Source organism: Oncorhynchus mykiss, chromosome 28 (genome assembly GCF_057628025.1).
Source record: "Oncorhynchus mykiss isolate SJ-2025 chromosome 28, ASM5762802v1, whole genome shotgun sequence".
NCBI classification, from domain to species: domain Eukaryota; kingdom Metazoa; phylum Chordata; class Actinopteri; order Salmoniformes; family Salmonidae; genus Oncorhynchus; species Oncorhynchus mykiss.
The window spans coordinates 33,979,548-33,998,280 of NC_143049.1; the positions used below are offsets into that span (position 1 = coordinate 33,979,548).

Sequence of the window (18,733 nt, forward strand, 5' to 3'; positions counted from 1 at the left end):
AGTAACAAGCCCATTACAGTAAGGGCTTTGATCAGTACAAATCATACACACTGGACATGTTTAAGACATAGCTGGCTTACAAGTGGTGCTTCATGATTTCACCCTTCCCTTTCAGAAAAAAAATGATGTATTTGATGTGGGAAGAGCTGTTCAAAACACAGACCCATCATGGTAACCAGGTTACTAGGGGAACCAAGCCGATTGTAAGAAAAGTCTGTGTTTTGCTATAAACAATCCTTATCAAAAGGGAAAATCTATGTTTAATGTTTGCCTCATTACTGAATATGTAGCGCTGGTTGCCTCTGCTCTGGCGTCTGATTGTAATTATGTTTCACATTACTCACAGTATGACATTTACATTTGGAGGGTGATTGCTCTCTCCCCCCCCCCCCCCCCCCTTAAATTGACTTCCTGGTTCCTGGAATGAACATAGGTTCCAGAAGGTAGTCAGGTCCTGGTAATGTGTTGGAATATCCTTGAAAAACTTGTACAAAATAATACTCATAATATACTTCAAATAATCATATGAAAGATAATTTACTAAAATTGTTAAATTACAGCCCCAGAGGTTTGCAATGAGTTCTTATCACATTATAAATGTGTATTCAAACTCTAGAAATAGTATATTTGTCATTGAGTGTTCATGGTTTATTTTATTTGATGGATTACATTTATGCACACTCACACACACTGTCACTCCAACACACACACACATGTATACTTACTCTACACACCCACATACAATCATCCTATGCTACTCTGTTTATCATTATATCCTGATGCCTAGTCAACTTACCCTTGTTACATATCTACCTCATTGTACATATGGTATTGGAACTGACTTTGTATATAACTTCTTACTTTCTTGTGTTCTTTTATTTCCTATTCTTATTTTTGTTCTACCTTGTTTTTAGTGCTACATTGATATTGATTACTGCGTTGTTGGGGTTAGAGCTTGCAATAAAGGCATTTCACGGTTCTTTCACTGTGCTCACGTGACATTAAGGGTTGGCTGTAGCATTGAGGGAAGGGTTGGCTGTAGCAGTGAAGGAAAGGTTCCTTTAGCATTGAGGGAAGGGTTGGCTGTAGCAGTGAAGGAAGGGTTGGCTGTAGCATTGAGGGAAGGGTTGGCTGTAGCAGTGAGGGAAGGGTTGGCTGTAGCATTGAAGGAAAGGTTCCTTTAGCATTGAGGGAAGGGTTGGCTGTAGCATTGAGGGAAGGGTTGGCTGTAGCAGTGAGGGAAGGGTTGGCTGTAGCAGTGAGGGAAGGGTTGGCTGTAGCAGTGAAGGAAGGGTTGGCTGTAGCATTGAGGGAAGGGCTGGCTGTAGCAGTGAAGGAAGGGTTGGCTGTAGCATTGAGGGAAGGGTTGGCTGTAGCAGTGAGGGAAGGGTTGGCTGTAGCATTGAAGGAAAGGTTCCTTTAGCATTGAGGGAAGGGTTGGCTGTAGCATTGAGGGAAGGGTTGGCTGTAGCATTGAAGGAAAGGTTCCTTTAGCATTGAGGGAAGGGTTGGCTGTAGCATTGAGGGAAGGGTTGGCTGTAGCATTGAAGGAAAGGTTCCTTTAGCATTGAGGGAAGGGTTGGCTGTAGCAGTGAAGGAAGGGTTGGCTGTAGCATTGAGGGAAGGGTTGGCTGTAGCAGTGAGGGAAGGGTTGGCTGTAGCAGTGAGGGAAGGGTTGGCTGTAACATTGATGGAAGGGTTGGCTGTAGCATTGAAGGAGGGGTTAAATTCAGTTAAAATATATCAGGCAGTTTTTGGTTTTATGATAAGGGTGGACATGAAAATGAAATATCTTTGTGAACATGTCATAGTTAACGTGTTTTAATATAACGTACAACACTAAATCAGAGCAAGTTATGTTTTTAAAGGATTTTGTGACATATTGCGTGGCCAGATCCCAGAGGGTGAATGACCCCCTTCATGGGTTAATGTCCTTTGGGATATAACTAATGTGATGTCAACATGAGCCACACAGATGTCTTTTCTCTCTAACTCTGTGAACCTTCAGATGGACTTCCAACACACTGTGTGATTGGCTGGCCCGTCTCCTCTTCTTTAGGCCCTTGGCCAGTAAGCTGTCTCTATATAGCATTACATTCTTGTAGGCGACAGCAGAACTTGAGGACAGACCTTTTCACAGAGTGATTCTACATACAAACTAATAGTGTTTAGGCTTAGAGAATGTGTAAAGGGTTTGCAGTCTTACAGCAAACATGTCTTGAGAGGTGAGTACAGTTCTATATGAGCATTCTGTCCAAATAGTATATATTCTGAATGAATGTTCACCTTGTAGGCTATGTAAATACATACTCCATCTCTTTCCGATACAACAGTTTAATCTTAGGGCTCTGTTTGATTGATGATTTGTTACTTCTATGTAGGTTTTTACCTCTCTGCAGTGCGTGTGCTTTACATGGTGCTCTATCAGGGTCTTTAATAATCATGCCAACAGTTTAACACTTAAACCCTGTTTAGTTGTTTAGCTGTTCTTTTACACTTGTGGTTTAACACTTGTTCTCCTGACTCCTAATGTTTTTTCTGTAAAGGTACAGTATGTGTGTTATTTTCAAATGTTCCCTATTCACTTTTTAGAATTAAAAGAAATGTTGAGAATCTACTTACTGAGACAGATCTGAGTGATTCTGATTCAAAACGTCAGACGATAAATTAATCTTTGAGTGGATGGTATGCCAGATTGTCACATTCTCCGTCTTCTTCTAGGGCTAAACATATCAAGGTGAAGTTTGGTACCCTGCTCCAGAGGCCAGACCATGAACACACTGAGAACGTCATCCCCTTTCAGAAGAAACCTGAGAACGTAATCCCCTTTCAGAAGAAACCTGAGAATGCCATCCCTCTTCCACAGAAACCTGAGAGATGTCTGGAGACGCCTCCGAAGTATGACAGGTAATGGAAAAGCGTTCAGAATAAGTCATTGGCCGTGTCCCAAATCTGTCTTGCCTATATTTCTTACATACAGTGGACTAATTGTACTGCATACATATAAACATTAGGTTGTTATTTTACCTGATCGCTGTGGTCAGCATTTAACTGCACACTTTTGTCCACTCTAAAATAATTCCAAACAGTGCACTGTGCACCCGCCATTTCAGCCAGTCATCTCTGCCTTATGCAAAATGTCACTGTTCAAAATTGAACCACACCGCATTTTGGAGCAACATTTCTAAGTCTATTTGCTATTTTTTCATGCCTCTGGAAAACAGAAATGATAAATGGTGTGATTAATTTTTTTGCCATCTTTTTTTGCAATAATTGTATTTATTCTGATAGGCTCATGTTTTACCGGTGTGACGTACCCCCACTATTTATTTTTCTGGGACTCCGTACCAGCTAACTTTGACCCCTGGTCACAATGATAAAATGTAAACACAACTGGAGACACCTCCTCATATTTGGAGACAGGACGACAGCTTTACGATAGCTAGCGAAAGAGTGTAGAAAACGTTGGTAATTAATTGTAAATAACTTTAGGTGGCTAGCTAAGCATCTTTTGCCTGTCTACCCATCCACATCCCTCTGGCCAAACGTCATGCCCACTAACTTCTCTTCTCCACAATGATGTATGGAGCGATTGATAGAGCAGCGAAATTCAATTCAGGATGAGACGTCTGGGAAAAGTATTTTGGCTGTGGAGCAAAGCAATTCACTGACTTACAATTAGTTAGCAACCGCACCACTCTTTGATAGCAAATGCGACCCAAAACAGCAAGGTGTTTCCAGAAATGTTTACTTTTTGATGTTCTTTGACATCTTCACTTTCCAGATTGTTATTCTGATATTGAAGCTTAAAATGTTTTTGCCAACATGATGTGTATACAGTATATATATACACAAAAGTATGTGGACACCCCTTCAAATGATTGAATTCGGCTATTTCAGCCACACTCGTTGCTGACAGGTGTATAAAATTGAGAACACAGCCATGCAATCTCCATAGACAGACATTGGCAGTAGACTTTTCAACGTGGCACTTTTATAGGGTGCCAACTTTCCAACAAGTCAATTTGTCAAATTTCGGCCCTGCTACAGCTGCCCCCGTCAACTGTAAGTGCTGTTATTGTGAAGTGGAAAAGTCTAGATGCAACAATGGCTCAGTTGCAGAGTGGTAAGCCACACAAGCACACAAAAAGGCACCACAGAGTGCTAAAGAGCACAGCGCGTAACAATCGTCTGTCCTCAGTTGCAGCACTCACTATCGGGTTCCAAACTGCCTTTGGAACCAACGTCAGCACAAGAACTGTTCGTCGGGAGCAAATAGTTCTTCTTCGCTCCCAATGAACAGCTTGCCGCCCATGGACTCTGGAGCGTAGTGCCAACTGTAACATTTGGTGGAGGAGGAATAATGGTCTGGGGCTGTTTTTCATGTTTCCGGCTTGTTGGAAAGGTGGCATCCTATGACGGTGCCACGTTGAAAGTCACTCAACTCTTCAGTATGGCCATTCTACGGCCAATGTTTGTCTATGGAGATTGCATGGCGGTCTCCTCGATTTTATACACCTGTCAGCAATGGGTGTGGCTGAAATAGCCAAATCCACTAATTTGAAGGGGTGTCCACATACTGCTGTAAATATTTTGGTGGGCAAGGGTGTTGAACACCCTAGAAACAAATATGTTTTGCCTAGAGAGTTCACTTGTTATTCTAAAAGTTCAAATGTTGATTGATATTGATAGTCATTCAGAAAAAGCACACTTTATTTTGATATACATTACTTTGTAAATTGTACACAGTCTCTTTGGGAACATCAGTCATGTAGAGTTACAACTTGAGAAGAGAGCAATTAATAATGCTATGATCAAAAAGTACTAAACATTATATTTTGTATTGAACCAAGCCTTATTAAAGTTTTCCTGAGTCATTTCAAAGGTGCAACACAAAATGTATTTTTCCGCCCGGTTTGAAACAAGTCAGAACGGGAACAGAGAATCTAGGAGAGAATTTTGCAGCTGGAAGAAAAGATGACAATCCTGGGAGAAAGAGATGCTAACAAGCTAGCTAGCTAGCATCTTCTCTGGTCTGTGGAAATTTGCATGAAGGAGAGAGAAAGTCAATCAACTACCTTCATATGGAAAGAATCCACAATGGTGTTGAATAGCACTTCACAGGCTTACGCTACACAAAACAAGTCCGAACAAGACTGCAGCACGCAAGGTCTTCGATGACTTCCTTCTACACTTTGGCCACCCATCCGATATCATCATGAGGGAGTTTGAGAAATGAACTATTCAGAAGAATGCAACAGTGGGATACCTTCACTGAAGAACAACCTCATATCATTAACAGTCAAATCTCAGTGGATAGCTTCAATAGAACACTCTTAAAGGACACTGGAAGAAATGCAGAAACTGAACTGGAAGGATTACCTCAACATTGTTCTACATTTCAACAAGTCTTTCTCACTTGTTCCTTCTCTTAGGATGTGAACTGGACAATCAATCTGGTCTACCTAAGAGACGAAGAAGGAAATACACAGTCTTGCGTGATATGCAGAGAAATAGAAGACACATCAATGCTAGAAGTGTATGACATCATGACAATCTCATGGAGAAAATACACAAAACACAACAAATCTTAAAGAGGGAGGAAGACGAAAACATCCGTGGGACATAAACAGCCGAAGACTCATCCCATGGATACTCAGAATGTTTAAGTGAGGCGCAGTACCGCCTGTTGATTCCAAGATGAGCGTGAGGCAAATGTCTTCCAACCTGCAGTAAGAGAGCATCTTGAAGAAGCAGAAGCTGGAGGCAAAGCCGAGGCACCAGAGTAAACTCAAGATGGAAGTCATGGAACTGAAGAGGAACCTGAACAAGACCCAGAAAGGGTCCATAATTAGGATGAAGGTCAAGCTGAAAATATAGAATGAGAGGATGATCAAGATCACCAGGAAACCAGAACAGGTGTAGCTTGTGGAACAAGCATTGTCTGTTAAAATGCAGGGGGAAAACTTGATTATCAGAAAAATACAAGACAAGTCAAGAAGAACAAGTTCACCGTGAAGTTCAAGAAGAAAAATGGTTATTACTTCAAATCAAATTTGATTAGTCACATGTGCCGAATACAACAGGTACAACCTTACAGTGAAATGCTTACTTATGAGCCCCTAACCAACAATGCAGTTTAAAACATATATGAGTAAGAATAAGGAGTAAAAGTAACAAGTAATTTAAGAGCAGCTGCTATTGTTATTTTACAAGACTATACACAGGGGGGGTACCGGTACAGAGTCAATGTGCGGGGGAGCCGGTTAGTTGAGGTAATATGTACATATAGGTAGAGTTATTAGAGTGACTATGCACAGATGATAACAACAGAGAGTAGCAGCGGTGTAAAAGGGGGGCGGGGGAGAAGGAAAATAGTCTGGGTAGCCATTTGATTAGATGTTCAGGAGTCTTATGGCTGGATCCTGGATGTCGGGAAGCTTGGCTGGGCCGTACGCACTACCCTCTGCAGTGTCTTGCGATCGGAGGCCGAGCAGTTGCCATACCAGGTAGAGATGCAACAAGCTCTCAATGGTGCAGCTGTAGAACCTTTTGAGGATCTGAGGACCCATGCCAAATCTTTTCAGTCTCCTGAAGAGGAATAGTTTTTGTTGTGCCCTTTTCACAACTGTCTTGGTGTGCTTGGACCATGTTAGTTTGTTGGTGATGTGGACACCAAGGAACTTGAAGCTCTCAACCTGCTCCACTACAGCCCCGTCGATGAGAATGGGGACCTCTTTTTCCTGTATTCCACAATCATCTCCTTTGTCTTGATCATATTGAGGGAGAGGTTGTTGTCCTGGCACCACACGGCCAGGTCTCTGACCTCCTCCCTATAGGCTGTCTCGTCGTTGATCAGGCCTACCACTGTTGTGTCATCGGCAAACTTAATGATGGTGTCGGGGTCGTGCCTGACTGTGCAGTCATGAGTGAACAGGGAGTACAGGAAGGGACTGAGCATGCACCCCTGAGGGGCCCCTGTGTTGAGGATCAGTGTGGCCTGATCACCTGGGGGTGGCCCGTCAGGAAGTCCAGGATCCATTTTCAAAGGGAGCTGTTTAGTCCCAGGGTCCTTAGCTTTTGGTGAGCTTTGAGGGCACTATGGTGTTGAACGCTGAGCTGTAGTCAATGAATAGCATTCTCACATAGGTGGTCCTTTTGTCCAAGTGGGAAAGGGCATTGTGGAGTGCAATATAGATTGCATAATCTGTGGATCTGTTGGGGCGGTTTGCAAATTGGAGTGGTTCTAGGGTTTCTAGGATAAGGTGTTGATGTGAGCCAATGACCAGCCTTTCAAAGCACTTCATGGCTACAGACGTGAGTGCTACGGTCGGTAGTCATTTAGGCAGGTTACCTTAGTGTTCTTGGGCACAGGGACTATGGTGGTCTGCTTAAAACAGGTTGGTATTACAGACAGAGAGGATGAAAATGTCAGTGAGGACACTTGCCAGTTGGTCAGCGCATGCGCACAGTACATGTCCTGGTAATCTGTCTGGCCCTGCGGCCTTGTGAATGTTAACCTGTTTAAAGGTCTTACATCGGCTGCGGATAGCGTGATCACACAGTCTTCCGGAACAGTTGGTGTTCTCATGCATGTATCAGTGTTATTTGCCTCGAAGCGAGCTTAGAAGTAGTTTAGCTCGTTTGGTAGGCTCGTGTCACTGGGCAGCTCTCGGGTGTGCTTCCCTTTGTAGTCCGTAATGGTTTGCAGGCTCTGCCACATCCGACGAGCGTCAGAGCCAGTGTATTACAATTCGATCTTAGTCCTGTATTTACGCTTTGCCTGTTTGATGGTTCGTAGGAGGGCATAGCGGGATTTCTTAGAAGCTTCTGGATTAGAGTCCCGCTCCTTGAAAGCGGCAGCTCTAGCCTTTAGCTCAGTGCGTATGTTGCCTGCAATCCATGGCTTCTGGTTTGGGTATGTACGTACAGTCACTGTGGGGACGACGTCATCGACGCACTTATTGTGTGCAATATGTGATGTGGTGTACTCCTCAATGCCATCGGAAGAGTCCCGGAACAAATTCCAGTCTGTGCAAAACAGTCCTGTACGTAGCATCTGCTAAGGAGGATATAATTATGGTCCGATTTGCCAAATGGCAATTGTACATCTTCATGGTGATAGTAATACTGTTACATTTGCAAAGATTGGTACATTTTGAGTCAAACTAAAGAGATGCACTTTGAGCGCACATCAGTGGAGATTGTAACTGGAACAGAATATTATGTTTGTCATAGAAGTCTTCTGTAATTGTTATTGCAATTCACGGCATTAAGATCTAATCCGCATTTTGGGAAACAGCGCCTGTTCGCCCCAGTGCCTTTGTTATTGTTTTTGTTTTGTTGATGTAACGGAGGAGAAATGGAAGAGAGGAGTGCGGTAAGCATGGTAAAAAATTCTGCCTTACGTATTCTGCTGTTCGATGACGTGTGCAATGATGTCCGAGTGGAAAAATACAGTGTTTGTTGTTTGCAGTAATTTCTTTGATATTGTAATATCGTAAACGGGACAAGGCAGTTTCAACAATTATGTGAAATAATTTAGCCACACGACCCAACCCTAGAGAGACAATTATTATTGTAAAAGCTCAAATGTTGAATGAAATACCTGTCATTATATTTACAAGTTCATGTTCTACAGTGTTATGTTTCTACATTGTGAAAAAGCACATTTTCCATTGTGATACATTACTTTGGAAACTGTAGACTGTCTCTTTAACAACGTATATGACAGAAAAATAAGCTAATAAAAAATACATTTTGCTTTCAACCAAGCCTTAATTTAAGGTGCCAGAAATGAGGATGGACAGGATTTGCCTGAGTCATTTAAAGGGTGCAACACAAATAATTGTACACAAAAGGAGCTGAATTCTTTAGAAATTCAGCTGCTCTGGAAAAGATCTGATGCGATTGGTCAAAAGACCAATTTGTGGAAGAAATATCATGACTGGGCTTCCTATGTAAACGCAGCCATATAGTTCAACATACACACCCACACACGTAACTATTCCCCAGATGGTTGCTGTAAATGAGAATGTGTTCTCAGTCAACTTACCTGGTAAAACAAGACATGCTAACATAAAAACACATCTCTATTTTGTGGACATCCTTCATCATTTAACACATTATAATAAAATATGTCTCTTTCAAGACCATCAAGAGCGGAAGCATCACAGTGGGGGAAGGCCCTGGACAATGTACTGACCAACAACTGTAAGTTTCAGCACTTATACAAATGGTTAAATATCAGTATTTTGACATATTCTAATGAGACTATGTTGCAGTCAATCATTGACTCTACTTTGGTAAACTTCAAATCAGATAACTTACTGTATTCCTCTTCCTCTCCCTAACAGATGGCCTGGCTACTTTCAGGGGCTTCCTGAGGTCAGAGTTCAGCGAGGAGAACATTGAGTTCTGGGTAGCCTGTGAGGACTACAAGAGGACCAGAGAAACAAGCAAAATGGCAGCCAAGGCTAAGAGGATTTATAAGGAGTTTATACAGACCGGGGCCCAGTGGGAGGTTTGTTCTAATTCTCCGTTTTCCAGGGTTGTGTTCGATAGGCACCAAACTGAAGAATAAAGACTGAAGTAGGGAGGGACTATCTGGACTTGTCCAATAAGAAGCGCTCGTTTTAAGTTTTCTGTTGTGTGCCCTAATGAACACAACCCTGCATCTGATACATTGACATAGGGATGAAATGACAATGGGCATGATGTCAATCCTCGAGCGCAATTCACCAAATTAGATGAGGACTTTAGTTTTGAAACTCTGTTAATATTGGTCACTGAACACGTTCCAGTCTTGTTTCGGTAGGAATTGGCTTTTACTGGGTCGTTTTATGAATAGGACGTGTGTTTGCTGAGTAAAGAACAGAGACGAAAAGCTTCAAAGCGTCTATTGATGTGCCAGACCAGGGAATTAGTATTTACACACATTACCTATAGTATTACACACCTGGCCCACTGCGTGAGGTTATACGAAGTACAGTGGTCCTAGACTGTACAAACATTACACAAATACTGTGTTTGTTTTTGAGAGGTATTACCATAGTAATCAGTCAATGATAGTCCAATGGTAAGATTAGGTAGTCTTACTGTAGGAAAGTTACGATATGATGATTGACACGATACATTACTTTAGTATACATTTTCATGTAATATTCATTACAGTGCAATTTCTTAAACAATTCATGCTATATACTACATCTAGAAAAGGTAGATTATCTTTACTGTGGTCAATTTACCTATATTTTGTCTCATCCTTATTGATCTAACATACCAAATACACGTCACATACACCCAAGCTCTGTAACAACAGGATACATTGAAACATGCACCTTCTCATTATAAAGGCACTCTCCCTCAAGTCATTTGATTCTAATGCTCAGCTGACTCTCTGCCTCCAACAGGTGAACATTGACCACATCACCAAGGACGTAACAGTAAGGAACTTGGGCCGACTGACTCCTATGACCTTTGACCTAGCCCAGAGACAGGTCTTCGCCCTCATGGAGAAAGATTCGTACAGGAGGTTCCTGAAATCCAACCAATACCAGGAGATTATAAAGTAGAAATTCAAACACTGATTGGCTAGAGTCGTGCCATCAGACTGATTGGTTGGTGGATTGATTGATTGACTTGATTTATCAATCATGTCATCGGACTGATTGGAGGGTTCGTTGGGTAAATGACTGATTTATTGATTGGTCTGTTAGTCATTTTTTGGAATCTGATATATAAATTACACACCAGCACCTATTTACCTGAACCATTATTCAACTGATACAGTATCTAAAGGAAATAAATATTACACTTTTTTTTTAAGTCTTAATTTTAGCACTGCAATGTATAAATGAATACTTCAGAAATATGACGAAGAGTGTGTGTGTGGTTTGAGGAAGGATGGGGAGACAATGCAGTGACAACACAAGTTAACCACTATTCACATAACTAGCTATGCACACCACCAACAGATGATATAGTGAGGACATCAGAGCTTTACCTGACATGCAGGACACACCTCTGAAAATAGAAAGTGTTTTCATTCATTCATTCTATTCATTCAATCTGCAATAATAAAAAAAAACATGTCAAGCTACGTAACTTTTACCAATCTGTATCATTTATTTCACTGTTGGACCTCATGTTCGTAACTCTTATCGTCATGGCTTTGAAAATAGGCCTGGCGTCTCGAATGGGGCTTTCAAGCTGAAGCAAAACTGTTATACTTTGGTTGAATTTAGGTCAGCTAAAGAAACAGGACTGAGAAAATTGCACCTTGTTCAGCTGCTCTTGCCTGTAATGATAAATAATAAATGAGTACAGTCAGTACCCAGACTGAAGCATTGCAAAGGAACAACCTTTGTGTCAGATTAGGGATTTGAAGGTGTTTTACAAATGTTATACTCTTGACCACTTGTTCATGTCACATAAGGTATTTTTTTGTGTGTGTGTGTGGGGGGGGGGGGGGGCTGACGCTGCACTCTGTTCAGTGAGGTGTATTGATGTTTCTGGCTACTCTCTGTGCCTTGGTTCAATGATTTATTTCAGACGTCATCCCGACTCAAAATAGTCAAACCTAATTTCCATCAAGATGTGGACATTTTGTCACCACTTATTGTGTCAAACTCTTAAGTGAAATTAAAAAGTGGAACTATTGTCATCAGACCATTCGGTAGAAGGGCCCATCAAGACAATTTTCTGGTCAATTTGAAATGGTGCATTATGGGTGCACTGTGGGCAATTCCACGGTCACGGAGACTCCGATTTTTCACTTTCAATTGTATGCCAAACTAAAAACCATTGATTTCAAAGTTTAACAAATCATACAACTCTATGCACAATGACTACTTTGAACAATTTACACAGTAAAAGAAAAACATACAGGGGAGAGTGTGGTAAATTGAGCAATGGTTTACATTCAGTATCACTCTGTCAAGGGAAATATGGTATCCTGACGAACAAAGATATCTGCATATATTTCAGGATGTTTTGGATCTCTGGAAATAATCAGAATTTATGTAAACATTAAAGTTTTGAAAACATAACTTGTCAAAAAAAAAAGTGGTACCTTGGCACAATTCACCCCGGATCAAATCCAATTTTAAAGTTCCTCCAAAAGTTCTACAGCTGCACCATCGAGAGCATCTTGACTGGCTGCATCACCGCTTGGTATGGCAACTGCAAGGCGCCCGACTGAAAGGTGCTACAGAGGCTAGTGAGTACGGCCCAGTACATCACTGGGGCCGAGCTCCCTGCCATCCAGGACCTCTATACCAGGCGGTGTCAGTAGCAACCACCTGAGGATCTGTCTTTTTCAGCCATCTATAAGTAATCATTTAATACAGTTGAAATGTTTACAAATTAGATGTGCTGAAACGAAAGCATCTTCCAAAAATTAAGACTCAGATTATAGTGATATTATGTCTGATCTCAAAAAACAATGTCAAGTATATATAGAGGTGTAATCTAGAGCCAAACCTGTTGATTTTTAATCTTAGACTATCCTGTTATTGAATTATGCAAAAGAACGTGACACAGTAATTAATGAGTCAGTCTAGACAGCGAAGGTGAGTGCAGGTAGGCCTAGACTGAGGAAGTTTTTGGTGGTTGCAACCCTGTTCCACCCCTGTGTTTATGAAAATAAGTATGTATTTATGCAAAGTAGGCACATCATTGTCTTTATTTTAACACAAAATATTTTTCCTATGCTGAACACATACTGTGTTTGAATTCTGTACAGAGTGGAAAGGCAAAGACATCATGGAGGACGAGGACGCTTGTTTACAGATGTACAAGAGACTGCAATTATAAATATGGTTTTGGCCAACAATGTAATTGGGATTTGAGAGATAAGAGAGCATATCTTGAATAATGACACCATATTTAACAACATCAATGCTGTAAGCCTGTCGACCACACAACGCATCCTCCAACGGCACCGAGTGACAATGAAACAACTTTACAAGGTGCCATTTGAGAGAAACTCTGACAGAGTCAAGAATATGCGACATGACTTTGTAGAGGTATGTATGCAACACTACTTCCAGTACTTCAGACCATATTTACTCATCTGTATATCCTTTTGTCTGTTACAGAGAGTATTAGAGCTGGATGCCCATGTAATTCGCCATTAATTTATTTATGTGGATGAGGTTGGCTTCAACCTCACCAAAACCAGGTGCCGATGAAGAAATGTAATAGGACAGAGGGCAATTACCAATGTCCCTGGACAGCGTGGGGGTAATATAACTATGTGCTGCCATCGCTCAAAACGGGGTCCTCCATCACAATGCCACACTGGGTCCGTACAACACCGGCCATATGCTCACTTTTCTGGATGCAATTTACACAATGCTTGTCCCTGATCCAGATCAGGAGCCTGCTAGATTTGTAGTTTTATGGGACAATGTTAGTTTTCACCGGGCTGTTCTGGTCCAAAACTGGTTTGCCACCCATCCACAATTTGTAGTTTTGTACCTACCTCCATATTCACCTTTTCTAAATCCCATAGAGAAATTCTTCTCAGCCCAGCGCTGGAAAGTGTATGATCGCCAACCCTATGCCCGGATGCCGCTTCTCCAGGCAATGGAGGACGCATGTGGGGACATAGAGGTTGCCTCTGTCCAAGGTTGGATACGCCATGCTAGGAGATACTTCCCTCCATGTGGGGACATAGAGGTTGCCTCTGTCCAAGGTTGGATACGCCATGCTAGGAGATACTTCCCTCCATGTGGGGACATAGAGGTTGCCTCTGTCCAAGGTTGGATACGCCATGCTAGGAGATACTTCCCTCCATGTGGGGACATAGAGGTTGCCTCTGTCCAAGGTTGGATACGCCATGCTGGGAGATACTTCCCTCCATGTGGGGACATAGAGGTTGCCTCTGACCAAGGTTGGAGGTTGCCTCTGTCCAAGGTTGGATACGCCATGCTAGGAGATACTTCCCTCCATGTGGGGACATAGAGGTTGCCTCTGTCCAAGGTTGGATACGCCATGCTAGGAGATACTTCCCTCCATGTGGGGACATAGAGGTTGCCTCTGTCCAAGGTTGGATACGCCATGCTAGGAGATACTTCCCTCCATGTGGGGACATAGAGGTTGCCTCTGTCCAAGGTTGGATACGCCATGCTAGGAGATACTTCCCTCGATGTTTGGCAAGAGAAAACGTATCTTGTGATGTGGACGAAGTATTGTGGCCAGACCCAGAAGAGATGAAGCGTAGCTTAGCACTGGTGACTGACCCCCCCCTACCAATTCCTGGACTGCCCCCCGGGACCCCACACACACAATTGTATTCTTTACTGTATTCTAAAGAATATACTGTTGGTTTACATATGTTTATGGTTTTGTTGTATGCTACTGTATACAACAGTAATGTTTGGCCTAATAAATATTTTTTGTTTCTACATTGCATTGGTGTTAACAGTGTACTTGTTACCCCTCTCAGCAGGTTACTTTCACTGTAGAACATTGTATTGGTTTTTACAGTGTACTTGTTACCCCTCTCAGCAGATTACTTTCACTGTAGAACATTGTATTGGTTTTTACAGTGTACTTGTTACCCCTCTCAGCAGATTACTTTCACTGTAGAACATTGCATTAGTGTTTACAGTGTACTTGTTACCCCTCTCAGCAGATTACTTTCACTGTAGAACATTGCATTAGTGTTTACAGTGTACTTGTTACCCCTCTCAGCAGATTACTTTCACTGTAGAACATTGTATTGGTGTTTACAGTGTACTTGTTACCCCTCTCAGCAGATTACTTTCACTGTAGAACATTGCATTAGTGTTTACAGTGTACTTGTTACCCCTCTCAGCAGATTACTTTCACTGTAGAACATTGCATTAGTGTTTACAGTGTACTTGTTACCCCTCTCAGCAGATTACTTTCACTGTAGAACATTGTATTGGTGTTTACAGTGTACTTGTTACCCCTCTCAGCAGATTACTTTCACTGTAGAACATTGTATTGAAATGTAGATATAAGCCTATGAAAGACCAAAGAGCTTTAGATTTAGAACAACAGTGTTTACATGGTATATCCAAACATGTACTATTATGAAAGCAGTGTTTACCATTTGATGCAAATGCTTCATTCTGACATGTGTTCATGTCATTTTGAATGCAGTGTTACATTTTGAAGGAGATGTGAGGCATTTTGCATTTTGTGTGTGCAGTTTTGGGAATTGTGTGTAGAGTTTTGAAAAAAGGAGACAGTTTTGAAAAACGTGTTTAAGCAGTTGGAAAAAAACTGTAAATAATTTTGGCCCTCAATCTACACACAATACCCCATAATGACAAAGCAAAAACAATGTTTTTAGAAATGTTGTAATCTAACAAAATGTGGAAAAAATGAATGGGTCTGAATACTTTAGCGAATGCTCTGTACATAGCTACCTCAATTACCTCGTACTCCTGCAGCTCACGTTGACTAAGTTAAGCCGCCTACATATTTCTGTACTGAATTAAATATTACCACTACTTTTTAAAAATCATGTCTATCTTTATTTCTCAAACACAATAGCAATTTGTTGTCTTTTAATAATTTAACACAGTCTTAACACCGAACAAACTTTGTACTTTTGTAAACACTTAAAAATAGGGCAGGCCTGTTGTTACCCCATATCCCAGCGATAATGCCTTGCATTACGCCAGGGAAGAAATAATTCCAATTGCTCAACTTGCCTTTGGCTCCACCATTGTCTCAACTTACCCGATGGCCATTGACACTCCTTACCCCAAGGCACACATTTAGACTATATTAGCCCACACAGCTATACGTTGTTTATTTTATTTATTTCACCTATAATTAACCAGGTAGGCTAGTTGAGAACAAGTTCTCATTTGCAACTGTGACCTGGCCAAGATAAAGCATAGCAGTGTGAACAGACAACACAGAGTTACACATGGAGTAAACAATTAACAAGTCAATAACCAGTACAGTATGCACATTCATGCTAGGTTTAGGACCTAATATTAAAACGTATAGAGACCCCAACTGATGTATAGAACAATCTTAAAATGATCTACTTTACATTAATTTCACTGAAAATCTGTTTTTTCACCCAACTCCTTCTCAGGCTCAATGAGATGATGACCTCTTCCTAAATGTTTGGTCAAATGATTACTAATTGTATGTATGGTTTCCTAGAAACAACTTATCCTTTTGGCTCAACTTGACCCACTCTCCCCTACTGAAAAAAACGGTGCAAATGCAAAGTTTGGATCTGTACAGTTCCTGTAAATGTGTTTTTGTGCAATTTTCTGTGGAAATGATTACGAGTAGTCATTGTGCATTAAGGTCTATGGTTTGTTAAACTTTGAACAGAAATGTTTTTTGTTTGTTAATACATTTTAAAGTGAAAACTCTGTTACCATGGAATTTCCCCCTATTGAGATGAATCTGACATTTGTTATAATGTTGTTGAGATTTGTCAGCATGTCTAATACAGAGATCTAGTGCCATCCTCTGGACACAGAGAGAACATGCCGGTATCAAGCTTTTGCAAAAAGATATACGCATGACTCATAAAAGAGAAAAACATCAAAAGATCATGTCACAACTAGAGGGCCTACTGTAACAATAAGGTTTGTGCCATGAAAATGCCTCTCAAATGAAGGGATGGATTGTCATTCACATTCAACAATTTTTTTTAATCTTAAGTATTTCTAATATAAAATATTTTTCCCCCAGACTTGTCTCTTGTGATGGACATTTCTCCTTGTGGTTACTGAGATATCAGAGATACTTTTGAGGAGATAGGAAATAGGAACTCCATTTGTATTAATCGTATTAAATGCCCATTGTGCACGTTGCCCTGCGTCGTCAATGGGCCGCACGGTGCATTCTGGGCGATACTGGGACAAGGAGAGCGTCATCCGCAATGAGAGGCGAGACCATGTGAGGATCTGACTTGGTGAATAGAGAGAAGAGGAGAGGGCCTAGAACCAAGCCCTAGGGGACACAGTTAAATAAAGACTAAGTAAGTAAGACTCCAGTAGTGACAGTACGTGGTGCAGACACAGATCCTCTCCAGGTCACCTGGTAGGAGCGGCCTGCCAGGTTGGATGCAATCCAAAAGTGTGCAGAGCCTGAGACGCCCAGACCTGAGAGGGTGGAGAGGAGGATCTGATGGTTCACGGTGTCTGAAGGCAGCAGATAGAACTAGGAGGATGAGAACAGAGGGGAGAGAGTTAGTTTTCGCAGAGCGGTGAGCCTCCGTGACACAGAGAAGAACAGTCTCCATTGAGTGACTTGTCTTGAACTGGTTAGGGTCAAGAAGATCGTTCTGAGAGAGATAACGAGAAAGTTGATCAGAGACTGCATGCTCAAATGTTTTGAAAATAAGAGAGGGGATACTGGTCTATAGTTTTTGACGTAGGACGGGTCGAGGGGAGCGAGTAGTGGAAGAGAGAGAGCGAAAATTGCGATTGCGCTTGACCATCTGGGTAGGGGCTGAGTGTTTAGGGTTGGAGGAAAGGGAGACAGAAAAGGAAACAAAGTAGTGATCAGAGACCTGGAGGGGGGTTTGCGGTGAGATTAGTAGGTGAGCAGCCTCTAGTAAAGATTAGGTCAAGCATTATTGCCTGCCTTGTGAGTTGGAGGGGATTGGAAAAGGGTGAGGTCAAGCGTATTGCCTGACTGGTGAGTTGGAGGGGATTGGGAAAGGGTGAGGTCAAGCGTATTGCCTGCCTGGTGAGTTGGAGGGGACTGGGAAAGGGTGAGTTCAAGCGTATTGCCTGCCTGGTGAGTTGGAGGGGATTGGGAAAGGGTGAGGTCAAGCGTATTGCCTGCCTGGTGAGTGGGAGGGGACTGGGAAAGGGTGACGTCAAGCGTATTGCCTGCCTGGTGAGTTGGAGGGGACTGGGAAAGGGTGAGTTCAAGCGTATTGCCTGCCTGGTGAGTTGGAGGGGATTGGGAAAGGGTGAGGTCAAGCGTATTGCCTGCCTGGTGAGTGGGAGGGGACTGGGAAAGGGTGAGGTCAAGCGTATTGCCTGACTGGTGAGTTGGAGGGGATTGGGAAAGGGTGAGGTCAAGCGTATTGCCTGCCTGGTGAGTTGGAGGGGACTGGGAAAGGGTGAGGTCAAGCGTATTGCCTGCCTGGTGAGTTGGAGGGGACTGGGAAAGGGTGAGGTCAAGCGTATTGCCTGCCTGGTGAGTTGCAGGGGACTGGGAAAGGGTGAGGTCAAACGTATTGCCTGCCTGGTGAGTTGGAGGGGACTGGGAAAGGGTGAGGTCAAAAGAGGCGAGGGGAAAGAAAGAGTTGGAAAGAAATTAATCGAAGGCAGACTTCGGGAGGTTGAAGTCGCCAAGTACAAAGAGCGGTGAGCCATCAGGAAATGAGCTTATCAAGGTGTCAAGCTCATTAAGGAACTCTCCAAGGGCACCTGGTGACCGATAGATGACAATAATGTTAAGCTTGAGCGGACAAGTGACAGTGACAGCATGGAATTCAAATGAGGAGATGGACAGGTGAGAGAAGGAGAAAAGAGAATTCCATATGGGTTGTGCACCCCCCCAAAGTGCTGAATTCAAACGCTGCCAGAGAACAGGAATTCCATATGGGTTGTGCACCCCCCCCCCAAAGTGCTGAATTCACGTTGAATGACACATCTGATCAATGAGAAGATTTGAAATAGACAGGATGGTGACGAACACATTGTTGCATAAATAATTAGAATTATAACATTATATCATATCTACTCATGGTTAAATGGACGCACAC

At 42.2% G+C, this 18,733-nt stretch overlaps 1 protein-coding gene across 1 annotated transcript; it reads left to right on the plus strand.

The window, feature by feature from the left end:
• Window positions 1–1,807: 1,807 nt before the first annotated feature.
• LOC110509026 (regulator of G protein signaling 5) lies at window positions 1,808–11,101 on the plus strand. Its single transcript, XM_021589967.3, has 5 exons — window positions 1,808–2,225; window positions 2,722–2,907; window positions 9,152–9,213; window positions 9,357–9,523; window positions 10,413–11,101. The coding sequence occupies exons 1-5, from the start codon at window positions 2,182–2,184 to the stop codon at window positions 10,572–10,574; spliced, it is 621 nt and encodes a 206-aa protein (XP_021445642.2). The 5' UTR covers window positions 1,808–2,181; the 3' UTR covers window positions 10,575–11,101.
• The last annotated feature ends 7,632 nt before the right edge of the window (window positions 11,102–18,733 follow it).